The 17,756-nt window shown below is 34.4% G+C and overlaps 3 protein-coding genes and 1 long non-coding RNA gene across 10 annotated transcripts; 1 reads left to right on the forward strand and 3 right to left on the reverse strand.

Annotated features, from left to right (window-relative positions):
- Nucleotides 1–1,324: 1,324 nt before the first annotated feature.
- Nucleotides 1,325–5,424, forward strand: Mic26-27 (MICOS complex subunit 26/27). Of its 6 annotated transcripts, XR_012465349.1 has the most exons (6): nt 1,325–1,474; nt 1,524–1,812; nt 1,875–2,120; nt 2,231–2,648; nt 2,679–2,732; nt 5,339–5,424. XR_012465349.1 is itself a non-coding variant. In XM_074174754.1 (5 exons), exons 1-5 carry the CDS (start codon nt 1,460–1,462, stop codon nt 5,354–5,356), a joined length of 702 nt encoding a protein of 233 aa, XP_074030855.1. In that variant the 5' UTR covers nt 1,325–1,459; the 3' UTR covers nt 5,357–5,424. The 6 variants fall into 6 exon arrangements, 2 of the variants coding, with proteins under 2 accessions (XP_074030855.1, XP_023021622.1); XR_012465347.1 differs by having other exon boundaries at nt 2,231–2,732; XR_012465348.1 differs by lacking the exon at nt 2,679–2,732 and having other exon boundaries at nt 2,231–2,621.
- Nucleotides 1,991–4,464, reverse strand: LOC141482114 (uncharacterized). Its single transcript, XR_012465351.1, has 2 exons — nt 4,076–4,464; nt 1,991–4,033 (listed from the first exon to the last, which is right to left on the reverse strand). It is a non-coding gene; the product is annotated as an uncharacterized lncRNA (long non-coding RNA).
- Nucleotides 5,421–10,136, reverse strand: LOC111509991 (uncharacterized). 2 transcript variants are annotated; one of them, XM_074174751.1, is made up of 3 exons: nt 9,748–10,136; nt 9,064–9,703; nt 5,421–8,296 (listed from the first exon to the last, which is right to left on the reverse strand). In XM_074174751.1, exons 1-3 carry the CDS (start codon nt 10,091–10,093, stop codon nt 7,708–7,710), a joined length of 1,575 nt encoding a protein of 524 aa, XP_074030852.1. In that variant the 5' UTR covers nt 10,094–10,136; the 3' UTR covers nt 5,421–7,707. The 2 variants fall into 2 exon arrangements, with proteins under 2 accessions (XP_074030852.1, XP_074030853.1); XM_074174752.1 differs by having other exon boundaries at nt 9,064–9,697; nt 9,748–10,133.
- A 4,784-nt stretch (nt 10,137–14,920) lies between these two features.
- On the reverse strand, nt 14,921–17,082 carry LOC111509987 (U6 snRNA-associated Sm-like protein LSm4). Its single transcript, XM_023165850.2, has 5 exons — nt 16,947–17,082; nt 16,855–16,896; nt 16,705–16,803; nt 15,578–15,761; nt 14,921–15,297 (listed from the first exon to the last, which is right to left on the reverse strand). The coding sequence occupies exons 1-5, from the start codon at nt 16,947–16,949 to the stop codon at nt 15,215–15,217; spliced, it is 411 nt and encodes a 136-aa protein (XP_023021618.1). The 5' UTR covers nt 16,950–17,082; the 3' UTR covers nt 14,921–15,214.
- Nucleotides 17,083–17,756: the final 674 nt, after the last annotated feature.

Consider the following 17,756-nt stretch of genomic DNA (forward strand, 5'->3'; position numbering starts at 1 on the left):
AAAAACATTGGAGGGGAAAAGCATAGTTTTGGGGTGTGCTTTGCGTCTGCCTAATATACAATATTTTATCCTAAGGTTTGATTGGAAAATTTCTTAAGACGAACTACTTAGTCATATAGTTTATTGAGTAGTAGCAGCTGACATAGCCGTATATTTTGCATCAGATGTCAATACTAATGGTGGATGTTTGTTGAACCACGCTGAGCTATTAAAAACGTTTTATTATATTAACTCACCTCAGTGCTCTTCAGAAGATCACATACTTCAAGCAGGGTCAGATTGGAATGTGGCTTTAAAGACTCTAGTATTGCGACTTTCACGTAATACATCGAAATGTACAAAAATGATTTCCCTCCACGAGCGTTTCGCTGACCAAGTTAGCACCATCAGAGATGATTCATACTACTTCTCACAGCTAAGATGATTTTTATATGCATCTAGACGAATCATCACCTTGCATAATGATTGTCATTCAATCAATTCCTACTATTTTATTTTATCTATTGTTATTTACAACTTGCCTTGAACCTAATTTTCATCTGTTTCCTATCTGCAATTAAGTACGAGTGCGAACGAAGTGATATCAAGAATAGGACCTTCATCACTTTTCAAAGATCTCACTCCACATTTATCGATTTCTAAACTTTCGAAGGCATCCAAAAACGTGTTATGCATACAGGTCTCAACAATTTCGAACATTCCTCACTCATTCTGTGGCAGTTCCCTATGGCATGTTGAACAACACTAGATTTATCTGATCTATAAAATTGAATATATAAAACATATTCCTTATAGCAAACTATTACAGTCTGCTTAATTCCTCACTTTTCTTTTTCCGTCGGTTGTCTTTCAGATTGCACTACAGTTGTTGATGTATACGAAGAATTTTGAAAGCTATTTTCAAATTCAATTTTGCCAAAATTTTAACGAATCAATTAGTGTGTTTCAGTTCATAAGGACATTTTTTTATTTTCTCTTGCTAATTAACTTACTCACTATGTTTGTAGAATACCCATTACTTTCATCTTATACCCTTGATAACTTTTCCTTGATATATCTCTCTTATTCTACAGAATAATGCAGTCAGGCCAAATTCTAATGTGGGCAACGGTTGGAGCTGTCAGGGTTATATCTGTGTCTTCATAAATTCTGCAGTATGAAAATTTTATCTACGAAAGCTGTTTCGCGATTTTTGTGATTTGACTGAAACAGCTTTCGCGATTTCAGTCTGATTCACAGAACTATAACTAAGTTATAGTCCTGTGATAGACCACGGAACGATAACTAAGTTATAGTTCTGTGGTCTGAATGGTTCGGGGAATTTCGAATTTGTAAAATGGGGGAACTTGATAATTTTCAGTTGACAACGCTGCTGATGTCAGCTGTCACATTTACATTTTTATGCAATAGAAAGCAATTGATATCCAAATTCAGTGAAAGTCGGTAAAATTAGTTCAGAATGTTTTCAGCCCAGGTTAGTTAGCGTTCAATTCACTTAAATTGAGATATAAGTACCCCTTCAGATTTTCAGAAAATGTCTTATCCCAGCTGTCGCAGTTATTACTGAATCAAAAATTAAACCAGAAAAACAGAAAGAAGAATGTCTCTGTAGGCCTAGTGAACTTCCCATATATACCCCAGAAAAAGAACACAGGAGCCCAGAAAGTGTGGAACAACCTGATGCAACTATCGGAATGATAGAAAATGCAATAAGGACAACCCGACAAACCTTAACAAGGTATTCCGACGAAGCTGCAGCTTACAAAAGAGTAGCAGAAGAACAGTTCAACAAGAGCAAGGAAAATGTTGAATGTGAGTTTTTTTACTCCGGTTCAATGAAGTTATGGTGAAGTAAGTCGTAAATGTTTTTATAGGGATTATTGATTACCTGCAAGAAGAAAATAATACAATGCCAAAGGCTGGCGCCATTGGAATTGGTGCTCTTACAGGATTAATATTTGGACTTCGAGGTGGCTTTTTCAAAAAGACACTGTTTGCTACTACAGGAGCTCTTGGAATGGGAGCCGTATGCTATCCAAAAGAAGCTTCAGAGTATGCACAAGTTGGTGCTGTAGAAGGAAAGAAGTATCTTACAATTGCTTATAATTTTCTTTATGGAGGTTAGTTATCACAACTCATTTATATTATATTATTTGAATAATTTTATAGAAAATCTAGTATCAAGTGATAAAAAAAATATGGAAACTAAATGTTTGATACATTTTTACAGTTAAAAAGGATGACCCACCTCTAGATTTACCATCTCTACCTAAGATACCCACAAGCTTCTCTGAAGTTTGGGAATCAGTAAAATCCACCACAGCATCATTTGTTTCAGATCGGGAAGAGAAACCAATAGAACAGGTAATGAGTTCGTTAGAATCCCAAGTCAAAGATGAATCCCAAATCAAAGATGAATCCCAAGTCCAAGATCCCCTCGAAGTTGTTACAGAGTCCTATGACAATGCCATTTCCACATCCTGCCACTGTCCTATCGGAGCTTGTCTGGGGCATAGTGACGATTACCCCAATTCCCCCCTGTTGATCCTGTAGAAAGTGGCAATACTGATTCTGCTCAGAAACAACTGTGATTCAATCTTAACCCTGGATTTTAATTTCGTGTGAGGAAATTTTATTTTTTGAATCAAACAAATTTGAAAATATAGTGCCAAGAAGATACTATATTCCATTCGCTGAACTAGTGATCACCTGGACTTTCTGTGTCTACAAAGGTAATGTCTAGATTCACGTTACTCTTCCAAAACTGAATGATCGAGTATTAAAATCTATCGACCAATACTACTACTATTTGATTTGTGCGAGGGTATCCTCAACATACCACTATGACGTGTATGATAATTATGAGTAGAAGCATTCGTTTCAAAAGATGCAAGATTATTTCTCACATAAGTCACACATTTGAATATATATATGCATTGAACTGATAATATATTTTCCCTTACAAGAATAGGTTTGCAGCTATCACGATAATCCATATCAAAAATCAGTCCTATAATGCGCTTTTGGGCAACAAATATTCTATTAAGATCTCTACCACATCCCCATGACATTATATTTAAGGAAATATGCGGATATGCCATTGCAAAATATATACTTAAGAGATTTTTTTTATCTACAAACAATTTCATCTGCTTAATCGCGAAGAGTGCTGCATTAAGTTTCTTGCAGTTAGTTAGTGTTAACGTTTTGCATTCTTTTGTATACAAGAGTTCAGTTTGATAAAAGTGACTATTTTAAAACCCAATTTTGTATCAATCTTTTTTTGAGAACCACATGATTTCACTCACCTTAAATAAGACAATGAGGGTTGTAGGAGTGTGGAAGTTCTTTCCCTTGCTTCTTTTTTGAAACGGCCATACATTTTTTACGTTCATGAATTACATCCATTCCTTTCAAATTTTCATTAATTAGATATACTTCTCAACCAAAATTAATATCTTGGGAATAGGAAAAAGTCGCAGGGGACCAAATCTGGTGAATACGGTGGCTGAGGCATGACTGCGGTGTTGTTTTTTGTTCAAAAAATAACGAACAAGCAATGGGGAGTGTGCAGGTGCATTATCGTGATGCTCGTACGGTCCTCCATGCATGAGGCACAAAAAATAATGGTTTCAGTGACTTCTTCCTGATTAAAAATTTATCAGGTAACATAAAGAAGTGTAATAAAGTCATCTAGCTGTTTTTTTTTTCATCTGAAAGCTTGTCAGGTGATAGTTTGTGTAGTATTTAGTAGTAAAGTCAGTGGAAGATATTGCTGCAGATGACAAGTAATTATGCTTCAAAGCATTGTGGAATGATAGACACGGGAGAACACATAATTTTTCAATGCATACGTTGGGAATAACAGAGATGAAACGCAGAAATGACGACAGGAGAAGTATTACTAGAAAACATGATAGGGAAGATGTTCAAAAATAAAGAAAACTGGGAAGCCGTTAACACACTCTTCAAGAACATCCTGATGAAAAAAAGAACTGATGAAAAACAGAGAGCCCTGAACCATCATTAAAGTCTGCTTCTCCGAAGTAATGCCCGAAAGTGGTTCCAGAGTAGCCTGCTTGACTCATGAGTGGTTTTTCAGTCGGTAAGAATCCGACACTACGTAGTCACTGAGCGACCAGATGTCTTTTGAAAATGTTTCTACTCGCCGAAAAAAACACCATTAACCAGTTACTGGTAACCACCATTGGCCGGTTATTTGTTGCCAGTTACTGGTAACCACTGTTAGCCGGTTACCAGTTACAGGTAACAGTTACTGGTAACCACTGTTAGCCGGTTACCTGTTACCAGTTACTGGTAACAGGTATCAGTTACTGGTAACCACTGTTAGCCGGTTACCTGTTACCAGTAACTGGTGGCTACCAGTAACGGAATACAACCAGTAACTGGTTGCTGCCAGTTACTGACTACTACCAGTAACTGGTTACCACCAGTAAATATCACTGGTTACCACCAGTAACTGATGAAGCTACCGTATAGCGAAAAGCGTTTTGAATATAATGTTTTGTGGAAATTCTAGAGTCATTATCATGGATACGAGTTTCGCTCCCAAATTATCCACTCCACAGTTATACCTCGAAAAAAGAGAGACCATGACTTTCGAGTTTGGGAGTTTCTACATTGTATTTGTACTGTATAGAGCCCGAAGAGTCATCAGGAGCTTTTCTCTTTGAGACAACAGCCTCAACAGGGTAATGAACCTGGTTTAGTTTTCGACACTGAACAATATTATCACGTTCCACATCAAAATCTACGGTTACACAAGGTTAGTCCTATGCTTGGAGGTTCCTTCCATCTAAGCACCTAAGCTGTGCTTTCCTCAGGTCCAGTGGATTAAAAATGTATCTCTTGCTGGTTACAAATAGTCAAAGAGAACACAGTAGAACTGTTTTCATATTCACAACAAATATGGCCTCTCTTAATAGTCTCAGAAATAGACAGAACACAAAAATAGCCTGAAATTATCGACTGATAATAAATTGGGGCCAGAAATCTGGCATTGCCTTCCGGGGTTCAGTATAATGTTTCTGTTAAAATTTTAAGGTTGAAATGAAATAGTATCTGTAGAGTAGTGAGGGTGAGTGTAAGCCCATAGCACAGCATTGTACATTTTCCCGAGGAGTTGTCATCCTAGGTCATCGTCCATCCTGTCCTGTCTACTACTGGGTCCTAAAATTCTCAGTCCAACCGCTTCCTTGGCTAAAGAGTCGGCAATGCGATTACCTTTACTCCTTTCGAGTCCGTTAACCCACCTCAGGATAATGTTGTTATCTACCGAGGCTTTGAAATGAAATAATAAACATTATTTTATTTTCAGGTGCCAAAATCCAAGTGAATATGTCGAACATGGATGCCTTGTTCAAATAAATTATAGAATTGTACATAAATGAAACCTCAAGTTGATTTCTCGGACTTTTATTCAAAAAATAAAACAACTGCTGTGATATCACAGTAAGATATCTGTAATAAAATAAAATAACAATTCTGAAAGAACTCAAATATAACCAATTTCTAATTGAAACTTGCAGTTTCAAGAATTATTTCGATTATTTCAATATCAAAAGGCTGGACAGACGACATAATCGATTTTAAAACAAATCAATGGGTATTCCATCTGAAAACGTAAACTGAAAATATTCATTCTTACACACAACATACTCCAAAAAGTTATGTTGGTTTATGGCAGAGCTGAAATAGACGAACTGGATGTACTTACAGCTAGATTGGAAACTAAAAAATTATGTCCCTTTAAAAAAGAGTAAATACCTTGACTCAATGGTAAATAAAGTACTTAACTTTCATTTAATGTGGATATATCATTAAATAACTGAATATTTCGTTTTTGATTCACTTTTCATAATTTTTGAACACACTGGCCCATTACTTGGTGAAAATAACACTATTCATAATAATAGTTACAAATCTCCAGAATAGAATTCAATATGTGTTTCACTACACTGGTAGCCACCCAACTGAGGAATCTAGTATGAGTTGAAACACATATTGAAATAAAGTTTATACTGTGAAAATTTTCAATAATCATCATGATACAAATGTTTTTTATAATGTCGAACAATTTATAGAACTGAAGTAATCAATTCAAAGGAAATTGAACTGATGTCTTTCCAGGGAAATCACACAAAAATTCAATTGAAGACTAGTGATTCTCTTCTCAATCACCTTATCCTAATCTCAAACTGGGTGAAAGTATTTATTTTTACTGAACGAAAGTCATTTTTGTGGAGGAAAATCAAATTTTATCGACCTTCTTTTACCCTTTCTACACTTGTGTGAAGTTCTCCATTACAATTCTCATATTTTTCAGACTGTGGAAAGTGAATATACAGAACGTCCATGAAAATATTCAATTTTCAATCAACCAGTAGAATTTCTTGGAATGCTTGTGAATACTAGACACTCTCGGAAACAATAACATTCAGTGATGATGGCAAATCGAAAACGTGGTAAATTTGCACAATGGAAATATCATTCACACCACTTATAAACTGTTTCAAAGTTGATCCTAGCCGTAGGAATGTTTATATAAAGTACTTTCATAAATCGAATTCCTACAGCTGACGCCAAATTTAATTTGATTAGATTCATGTTTGCATCAATCATAAAAATGACAAATATTTTCAAACTGTCACTGAGACTAAAAAAGCACTCAAGAATTTGAATAAATCGTTATGCAATATATCGGAAATACTGCAAATGAGAAGTTGAAAATGAGAGTTCACCCGGAATCCAGTCCAATTTTGAGGGTACAAATGATTGTTAGTGGAAGTAACAGTTTGTCACTCTATCCAATAGAAATCGATTTTCCAAATGGTGTGGAACTATGCAAGGGTTTTACATTTACACAATATAACGAGCCTCAAAATATGTCTCCGTTTGAAAATAGGAAAGATTTTGCCAAAAAGCAGTTGTTCAAAATGAACCCCTTCTTAGATGATAACATTTTACGTCCCAGAGAATGATTTACTGATGAAGAATCATTGAATATGGACTATGATTATTGATATCCAATGATTTTCAGATTCTAAAGAAATATACACTCATTTAATATCAGCAGACTGGTTTTAATGGGAGTTGAAACTGGTGAAATTTTAGATCTTGAGAATCAGAGTTGATGTTGAATGATTCTACAAATATTGCCATGAATCTAAATTTAGGAACAGTAAACCAGTAGTGCTCGAGATGAGAATGTTGCAAGAACAAAGATAGCAACCTGTAGATTGAAATTGCCCTTCGAGAGATGAATGATAGGATAGAAACCACTATCATTGAGTATTCTTGATCCCTGAGATTGGGTAATTCAAATGAATAATTCATTTTTTTTCAAGGCTAATTGCTCCTCAGATACCATTCTTTGTAACAGCCAATTTTATGATCGTTCAAAGAGAATCAAACTATTCCCAAAAACATCCAGCCGAAACTAAAATTTATTTGGATACCCTTCCATATCCGAAGTTATTGCATATCTGATGTACATACATTCAGTCCGATTTCTTCGCGAGTAACTTGAGTTTCCAACATCACAAACATGTTAAAAAGCAACTTACCTCTATCATACATAAATACAAAACGGAAGTTATCCATAATATTTGAAATAAACAATGTTTCTGTGACTAAAAACCGTAACATAAATATCGCAACAATATAAACTTCATATCAATTTGAAAGTTACTTAACCCTATATGGACTTTTGATCATTTCATCGAGAGTAGTCTGCCTTTTCGATCTACCCACATTACGACTACTCCTTGTATTGTGCACACCCCTATTCAATTCCTCTTGCAACTTTTTAGCAAACTCCAAGTCTGCTTTTTCCTGTAACAACTTTCTCGTGGCACTGTCTTCCATTTCGTGAACTGTTCCGTTTTTCCTTATATTATTGGTAACTTCTAATTTTTTCACCTCACAATCTCTTTCAAACCCATAAAAGGGGGGGCTGTCCTCATTCTTCACATTATTCACAGTTTTTCTTCCGAATAAATGTCTTTTTGCTATGCTGCAAATGTTGTAGTTAATGATAGGGGATTTTTTTTTCTCATTCTCTATTCCTGATTCATCGCACTTTGTTTTCTTTTCTTCTGAAGTCACAATATCGTCCTCAGACCGTAGTCTCTTCAGCCCACCTGTACGCTCACCATTGTTTCTATCTTCAGGTGAAGTAGGCGTAGGTAGAGGTGATACAGGTAATGACAGTGATAAACGAACAAATGCTGATTCGAGATCATTTGAACAAAAATTCTTCAAACCACTCGGCGACCTGGAAGTTGAATTTCAAAAATTGAGATTTCAGTTCAATAATCACAAATGTCTCTGAAATAACAATAACAAACGGTACCGACTGATTGACAACCCCGAAAATTCTACCCATATTCAAGGTTATATCATGATTCTTTTCTCCCAAAATCTTTTCGAAATATGCTGAGAATCTTCATCACAACATTAATTTTATTAATTAAACTCTGCACTGGTTGTCAAGTGGATATATTTTTCTCTATAAAATTTCAATGGCACAGGAAATTTTCAATATTAAATAAAATTAATTTGGCAATTAGGATTTGATAATGACGCTTCAGAATTTCAATACAAATATAACATAACTCTGTTAAAACCTGGTAATACAATCATGGTTTGAATCAAGGCTCAATAGAAGGTTACTTACTGTAGAACTCCGTTTGAATTTTGAGACTTGAGAGAAGAGAGAAATTTAACCCCTTTTTATGATGCTACATTAAAATTGTACAGCAATAATCGATGAATAAAATTGTAATTTCTAATATTAAGGTAAGTAATGAAGAAATTGGCTTTTTAGTCTGCTTCTGACCCTTAAAATGAATTTTGTTAATCAAAAAATCACTTCCGTATGGCATTTTTGATTGTTTCTTTCGTTGTAGAGATATCTGAAGTTTTCTTAATAATTTTATAAGTTAGCTACTACATAATATTCTATGCCTTTTTCGATAACAAATTATTTCTTTCTTGCATTTTCATGATGATGAAATATCAAATATTAGAAGGTATACTTACATGATTTTTATTTCCGCATTTCTAACAAGCTTTTTAGGAAAAACTTTAATAGGAGCTTTTCCTTGAGAAGGAGGATTTAACCTATGATCTATGGGTTTGAAATACCTCATTTCAGATTCTATACAATCACTGCTGTCACTTGCAGTACCTGCATCAACAATTTTCTGGATTTGCTGAATTTTTTTCTTTATTATCGGTGAAAAAATTTGGGTGCGATCTTTATTCTTATCAACAGTATCTAATCGTAAAACTCTGCACGTATATTCTTTAGTATCATAATTATTGTAGGTGGATTTTCTATCTGGCCCTTCATTTTCAGACGTGATCGTTTCATTATCTTTTTTAATAAACTTGTCCATTGGTCCAGATTTTTTACAAAATATTTTTGATTTAGAGAAAGAAGTGCTCAAACTCATCTCAGATGCTAACTTTTTAGCGACCTGCTCGTCCATCTTCAATTTTTCCTCTATCACAGCCTGCTGATAATCTTCCTCATCTTTCAGTTTCTTTATCAATTCCTCGCTTGCCTTCAGTTCGGCTTCCTGTAGTTTCCTGAATTCTTCATCCTCTTTTTGTTTCTGGAGTTCATACTCTTTCCTTATTTCACCAGGGTGGGAAACTCTGATTTCGGGTTCTAAAACTATTTCCATTAATAAATTATCATCAGTTAAAACAAACCATTACTTTCTTCTAAATTATCATCTACACCTATACGTTTTCTTTCTATCTGTTCTGGAAAATTCTTCTGGATAGCTTCCCAGAACTCTTCGTTAACTAATTTAGATTCCTTCTTCACTCTTCTCATCCAAGATGCTATCCTTAGCCTGCACAATGGACAAACCAAGTTTGCATTTTCCATAGTTCCTTCAAAACATGATAAGCAAAAGTCGTGACTACATGGTAGTGACACTGGTTCAATAATTATACTCCTACATATCGGACACAGCACATCGCTGAGATTTAATTCGTTATAATCTTTTGCTCTAGACAACTTTATATTTCTTGAAACTCTTACTCTTTTCGAAGCCATGTTAAATAAATAATACAATGTTTTGACATATGACTTGAGTACAAGCATGATGCATGATGCATGTATCCACAGAACTAAATTAGTTCTGTGGTGTCGATAATCCATGAGAAATCCAACTACAAACCTGCATTGATTAATATAAGGCACAGGTGAAATTAATCAAAGATTTAGAACGTGATGGATGTCACACTATTAATCAATCAAACAAAGAAAACGATTTTGCAGCATTAATGAGCTCATTGTCGAAGTCAAGGATTCGCATCTTTCTGGTCTTTTAAAATAAGTCTAGAGTGTCTCATTCCCTCAGAGGAGAAAAAAATATGGAGATATCCTTCTATGCTTATTCATGTACCTGAAATATCAGCAAAGTGTGTTTCTACAAAAACCTCTGTCTGTCTCTGTACAGAAATAAATGATGTCAGATCGGTGTTTGTCATAACATCAACTGTTTTCGACTTCTGTCAAGGAGTGACATTCTTATTTAGTTCTTGTCAACTATAAAAAACGTTTCATAAGTATTTCAAACTATTTTATATTCTCAAAACTGTGAACAAATTTTTCAAGACCAAAAGGAATTTAAAAAATTTCATTTCAGCACCAAATTGATTCATTGAATGAAAATTACCGATTAATAATGATCCTATTATATAAAGCTCTAGTTCGCCCACATCTTGGCAGCGGCAGCATATTTTTTGGCAGATGCACGAAAACAGTATTGTACCAGCTCGATAAAGTACACTATCAAGTATAACGCGTAGCATTGGGTTTCATGAGATCAGCACACACCACAATTCCACTATCAGAAAGCTCAGACATGCCTCATGCTCACAGGCGAAATTGGTTGGGAGTGAGATGCATTTCAAAATTTTTATCTTACGTGAATCCTAATATTCATTCCGTAATTGAGTTGCATGATACATATATTCAATATTCTACATATTGGCGGCTCAATTGTCTTACCCCCATTCTTACTGCATATATCAGACTAATACCCTACATCCCGGATATTATGCTACTTCCCAATTTTCCTTGTTGCAGCTGTGGTATACATGGTCAAATCTTCCCAAGTCCCCTCCACGAAATGAATCTCTCCAAAGGGAACGACAACCACCGGGATTTTCTCAGATTCGCCAAGCAACAATTTGCCAATCATACATATTTTTTCACACGTTGGTATTGACCTTATTAAGTGATGCGACCCCATGGTTGCCAACTGCGGTAAAATAATTAAATTTGAAAATTTGACATTTGCTAATGAATAAATACCTATCAAAATGCAGAGTTCCTTCTGCATTTTAATTTTTGGGACATAATTGGGACAGACCATCTCATATTTCTTCATAGCTGATTCTTCGTTCTAGAGCCCCACTTCATATAGGACGACTGGAAATCTCTTCTCGGCCGTGTTCTGGAAATCAGTTTCTAATTTACCGAAATTGAAAATGCAGAAGGAACTCAGAAAGATAGGTTATTTATTTATTAGCAAATGTCAGATTGTCAAATGTCATTATTTTACCGCAGTTGACAATCATGGGGTCGCATCACTTAATAAGGTCAATTGGAGTTTTTTCACACAACCTACACCATTCTGGACGATTACCCTCTTTATTTTCAATATGTGCAGCTGAAATAACAGCCATCCAAGAAGCAGCTCAGTTGTTGTTGACAACGATATCAAACCGCAGTCATCGTTAGCGACACAAAAAGCGCCCTGACAAAAATTTCCCGGTCAATCATATCTGCAAACAGCGATTACCTTTCATTACGTACCAGACAACTGATATACAGAGCCATCACAAAGGGAAACAGCATACCTTTGGCATGGATCCCTAGTCATTCTAACATCAAGAGTACTGATACAGCTGACACCTTAGCCAATATTGGAAGAAACCATTCACTCACTAATCGTCCTCAAGCAGACTATGAAGAGTTTCAAGCATTATTGAAACATAATATCTGGATAGACTGGACCAATCAATATAACGGGAACAGACAATTCAAAGCCAAACTTTACTTTTCCTCTGTGCCACAACCTTACAAAACTCCATGATTCAAGGATCTGGCTACTTGTTCTCGTACAGAAATCATCAATATAAGCAGAATTAGGAGCAATCATTCCCTCAATAAAGCGCATCTCCACATACTCAAGATAGTTGATGACGACCGCTGCGAATGAGGAGAAATACAGACTCTCCTACATATATTCTTTGCCTACCCTAACAATTCTCACAATATACAAATGCTTCCTGCCTCTCTCAGCATCCCTCCTTCAACAATTCAGCCTCTTACCTTCCACGATATCTTTTTCAAACATATATCACCATCTAATTCAGGTGGGGTTTGGGTACAACACAGATCCACTTCAGTGTGGGCTCCACCTGTAGTAGCAACATGATCCTGGAACTCCTGGCTGGATAGCCCTGGCAGCTGAAGCCATTAATGAAAAAAAAAAAGAAGAAGAAAGAAAAACCGTTGAGTGGTGTTTGAATGAACTTATTTGACATCTACTTTCAAAAGTTTAACCATAAAAATTTGTTTGTATTTGATTTAACGAAGAATATTTTAAAATGAAATGATATTCCGACTGCAGTTTTGCGGAAAAGGAGCAATGTGACATATTCGACAACAATAAATGCTTGTAGGGTGTTGGAAAACATGGTTAACCGAAAATCAACTCCCAAGAGGAAAAAGGCGCCAAGTAAACAAGTTACCAAGATCTTCAAACTTCACAATAAAAATTATAAAATAAATGTTACGACTCTTAGGGAGATAAAAAGACTTCAATCAACAACAAGTAATCTTATCCCTCGTTTACCCTTTGCTAGAGTTATACGAGAAATACTAATGGAACATACAACATCTGACCATCGAGTGCAACTCGAAGCTCTACAAGCTCTGCAGGAAGCCGCGGAGTTGTATTTAGTTCAATTGTTTGAGGACGCTAACAGGTGTGCTTATCATGCTAAAAGAGTAACGGTGAAGCCAAATGACATGAACTTGGTTCTAGAGATTAGGGGAATATTAGATCCAGGATACTCTTAGTTGTGCAGAACAAAACTGGGATGTCTGCAGAGTCTGGTAGAATTTTATACTTTTACTGAAACAGTAATTTTAGATGTAAGTGTTTTCATAGTTCAGAAACTCTACAAAGTTTTATAAATATTTTTTTATCTGGTTCTATTTAGAACAATGACTTGAAATGAACCTGTATTATTTTGTTCATTTATCTAATGGGACATCCTTGATTCTGAAAGAACAACATTGTTAAGAAAAAACCATAAATTTCACAAAAGAATCTCGTTCCAACCTAGAATTTTAATTTATGTCCATTGAACAATTCAATTTTATTGTATATCTGTTTTAACAATTAGATTTTAGTATATGTACAAATAATTAAAAAGTGTTAACAGATTTTTAATAGGATGTCATGTTTGAGAGGCTACAGTTGACAAATTATATATAAGTATGATCCATTGTAAGATGTAAATTCTAAAAATTGTTTAACATGTTTCTTAATAAAGTTATGATACGTTTCAGTTACACTTTGGTTATTTATTACATAACTCACATAGTTTTAAATCAAATGAGCTCATGAATGTCAATACACATTATCATTGTGACATGAGTAAATTCAACTCGTCCTTCTTCAGATGAAGAAAACTTCATCTCCTGAAGATGCCAACTTGGTTAGTAAAACGTGCATCGGGAAGATTTTTGCATTTCTGGAGATCGGAAAAAGTGCTTATTTTGGATTTATTTTACGTCAGAGTTTCCAGTTTTCCCTTTCATTAGTTTCCAAAATGGAAAAATAAATTTAACGTATGCTACTCATCTCTTACAGATTACGGAGGGACATGAGGTCATTCATGAATTCAAAACTCTTCATTTCCAGTAGAAATGTTTGAAACTTGACCTTCTGGAAAGTATTTTATAGTGAGAATCAAAATAAATCTTATTAGTAAGTTTTTATAAAAGATCTCGGGAGTAACTATATACACTGACTTGAATTTTCATGTTTAAATCACAACATTCATAGAAAACGAAGCTTTAAAAATCTTGGTTATCATAAAAAGGTCAACCTCTGACTTCTTCAATATATCCACATTACGAACTTTGTGTTGTTCGGCAGTCAGGCCATTCTTTGAGTATCACTCTGTAATTTGGAATTCCTATTACAAAATACATTTTAATAATACTGATCCAGCATAGATTTATCGATTACATTAACTTGAGGCTAAAGAGGTAAGCATGAAGACTTGATTCGACTGCATAATATCATGTTGGGCATGGGATGAACCCAGTTTTCATGAATGTTCCTTTCAAAATTTTCACACCATCCATCTTAATTCCTGTTTTTTTCTGAATAATTCATGTATTTCCTTGCTAAGAAACGCACGTTGAAAGTGAAGTCCTCGTTAATTCGTATCTCGTACTAGTTTCGACTTCAGAGAGTTATCGTTTGTGGGGGGCAACAGTTTTAAAACTTTTTATAATACAGTCAGTATTTTACACAGTAGCCCTTTTAAAGATAACATTGGATTTTTCTTACCACAATATTCTTCAGCCAAGAATTAATTTCTCATATCAATTCAAGCCAAAAATCCAAAAAAACTGGGTTAATAAAATCAGTTTTGCACCCACCCCTAAGTGTATTACTTCAGTCTCTTCTCTTTACATTTTTTTCCACTCACCATTCTCTTGCTAAGAAACTATTGATACGAATTTTCCGTCGAACGCATATGAAGAAATCGGTTTTGGTTTTCGAACGATATGCTGTAGAGGCCAACTTAAACCAGTGTCAGCATAACTGAGTGATAAAACTACAAATTCAAATATAAAACTGAACATTATATTACTCAAATGTCGCGTGATTTAGAATGAAAAAAATTTAACAATAGAATGATATCAAATTTGTCAAATAATTTTACCAGAGTTGGAATTATCAGGTAACCCTATTAGATATTGAAAGCCATGTTTTACAATGCAAAGTCAAATAAACAAAATTAATGTGATATAATTAAAATGTTTCCCTACATATACAGTACGCTTTTTTAATTTTTTTTCCTCAATACAAATTTAAACCTAAAAATATTTCCTTGAATCATTACCTACAATATCCTTTTATTGTTTAGGTTTTTGTTTCTGAAAAGGGGGATTTCTTCCACCGGGACCACCAGGCTTACTACCTCGACCTCCGAAGTTACCTGCAAAATATACCAACTCATTGTATCAGAATATTAGAAAAATTTTCAGTGTACTGTCTTTTGGGGGAACTTGGAAAAAACACTTTCTATTTTTCACAATTCACAAAATCTAAACTATAATAGATAGAACTGTCAGTTTCAATTATGGAAGCTATTTTTCTCCTCATTAATTCGTCTATAGCGAGACCAAGAAATTTCACATTCAAATCCTTTTTGTAAAATTTAATATTGAATTGAATTTTTTGGTTCCTCATATATTATATGTAAAAGCAAAAAATACCTCTAGCTGCTGGCCTGGTTCTTTGATTTGCTCCACCTCTTCCACCTCTCATATCTCCCCTGCCTTTGTTTTTAACGATAGTATCTTCTTTCACCATGTCGATGACTTCATCAGGGATTCGAAGATATTTTATTGTACTTCCACGAATATAGCACTCTGGCATCCTCCAAAATTTATCTCCATCCTGTGATAAAGAAGTATTAGACTGGAGATCAAGTGAAGCTGGTATTATACTTGGTTTATTACTATTATTCCCTCATTTATTTAACCACCCAGTTGAAAAACATGATAGATCAGCATTTCAGAATATGAACATTTGTTGTTGATAAAAAAATTAACATTTGAAAACTACCCGTTTAAATCAAGTCATGAAACCTACTCAGTAATTATCGGCTAAGGCTACATATTCTCATCGATTATAAATGTGGTACAGATGAAAGAAAGAAATTTCAAAACAATACATCGAAGATTATCAGACAAATTAAAATAGTTAATATCCACTTTATTTCCATTTAAAGCAATTCTTCATAAGGGAGAATGCTTTTCATAGTTACATCTAAAGATATTCAGTGACAAATGTATGTTAAGTGTTTGCCAAAGAGAAACGTGATGATTTAATTGCAAAAGAATTTTCGTATAATTATTTTAGATTTGAGTATTTTGTGAATGAATTTAATATTGGCTTGAACCCTATGAATGTTAAACATTTGAAGATTAGTTTCAACAATTAGATAGAGAATAATTGTTGGAAAATTTCATCAGTTCAAAAGCACCATATCTCAAGAACTTCTTTGGTAACCAAAGACATACACTATTCTACAGCTGACCGTATCAATGACCGTCCATTTTCACATCCATAATAACTCCCAAATTATGCATTCTAACGGTTCTTTATTCATATTGTACACGAATTCATATTTCTCTACAGAGCGGTGAAATGTCATTAATTTTGAGGGATGTCATTCATATGGGGACAATGGTTGGTTGATGCAAAAACACATTTTGACCCTTTTTTAATTCGTCCCATTCTTCAAAATATATAATACACTATCAGCAAATATCTAATCTCATGGATATTCATCCAAATTTGCACATTTTAGGTACAAATAGTATTAACATTTTTTTACCCGTGAAGTGCAAATAACTTCTCGAAGATTTATATTCATCCAATTGTCGCAACTGACTAAGTGTCCATTGTAGGTTTCACCATTTTTCAGTTCAACTAGCTAAAAGAGAGTATTCTTAGTACATTATTGTTGATCTGAAAAAAAAATTACCATAGGATGATTTTGGGCCGTTCGCAGCAGTGACAGAGGAAGCTGAAATTAAACGGTCTCAACAAAGAATTTATATATTACATTCAACTTACCATATTTACAATTCAAAAATTATAACAAATATTTTAAATTGGAATAGTAACAATTAACCTAGTTTTTTAAAAAAACTTTTGACATATTATGATCATTCTTCTTCGACAATAGTTTCGCATTTGCTTGGTTGCCAATCTTCTGTAATGATGGTAACAATTAATATTCATGAATCAGAAGACAGACAGCAGTGCATAATACATTTCACATTTTGTAAGATTAGTGAATATAGTTTGTTAAAAGTACTTGGGCTTTCATTAGTACGAGTGAATAATCATATACAGTCCACATTGGTAGCGGGTTAAACCCGCTACCAATGTGGACTAACAGACAAATTAGTTCGAATAGTACAAAAAGTCGTCAAAGTTGTTCTCACGATTTGAGAAAAACAAAGAATCAGTTAATTACTTTCTAGACCCCATGAATTACAGAATGAATTTCCTTCTATGGAAAGTTACTGCTGAAAACTTGTTCGAACCTACCATTGTCTTAGAGGGCTGTGAGAGCACAGGTAAAAAAATAATCAAGAAAAAGAATTTTAGTACTCTTCTTGACGTGTCAACGTTTCAGTTAACACGTCAAGCATTTCATGCTTGCATGAAATTATGTAAATTTCATTATGAATAAATTCTACATTCAAGAAAGAGTTATGAAATTATCTAAATTTCATGAGGAATAAATTCTACATTCAAGAAAGAGTTTATAACAGTTTATTGTGAGATTTTCACCAAACAGTTTTACAAAAATGCAACACATGTTTCACCATACAATAGATTCTTCAGGCGTGTTGCGTTTATGTAAAACTGTTTAGT

This window comes from Leptinotarsa decemlineata, unplaced genomic scaffold, assembly GCF_025532065.1.
Source record: "Leptinotarsa decemlineata unplaced genomic scaffold, Ldec_3_MD MMD2_tig00000882_RagTag_RagTag, whole genome shotgun sequence".
Classification (NCBI taxonomy): Eukaryota; Metazoa; Arthropoda; class Insecta; order Coleoptera; family Chrysomelidae; genus Leptinotarsa; species Leptinotarsa decemlineata.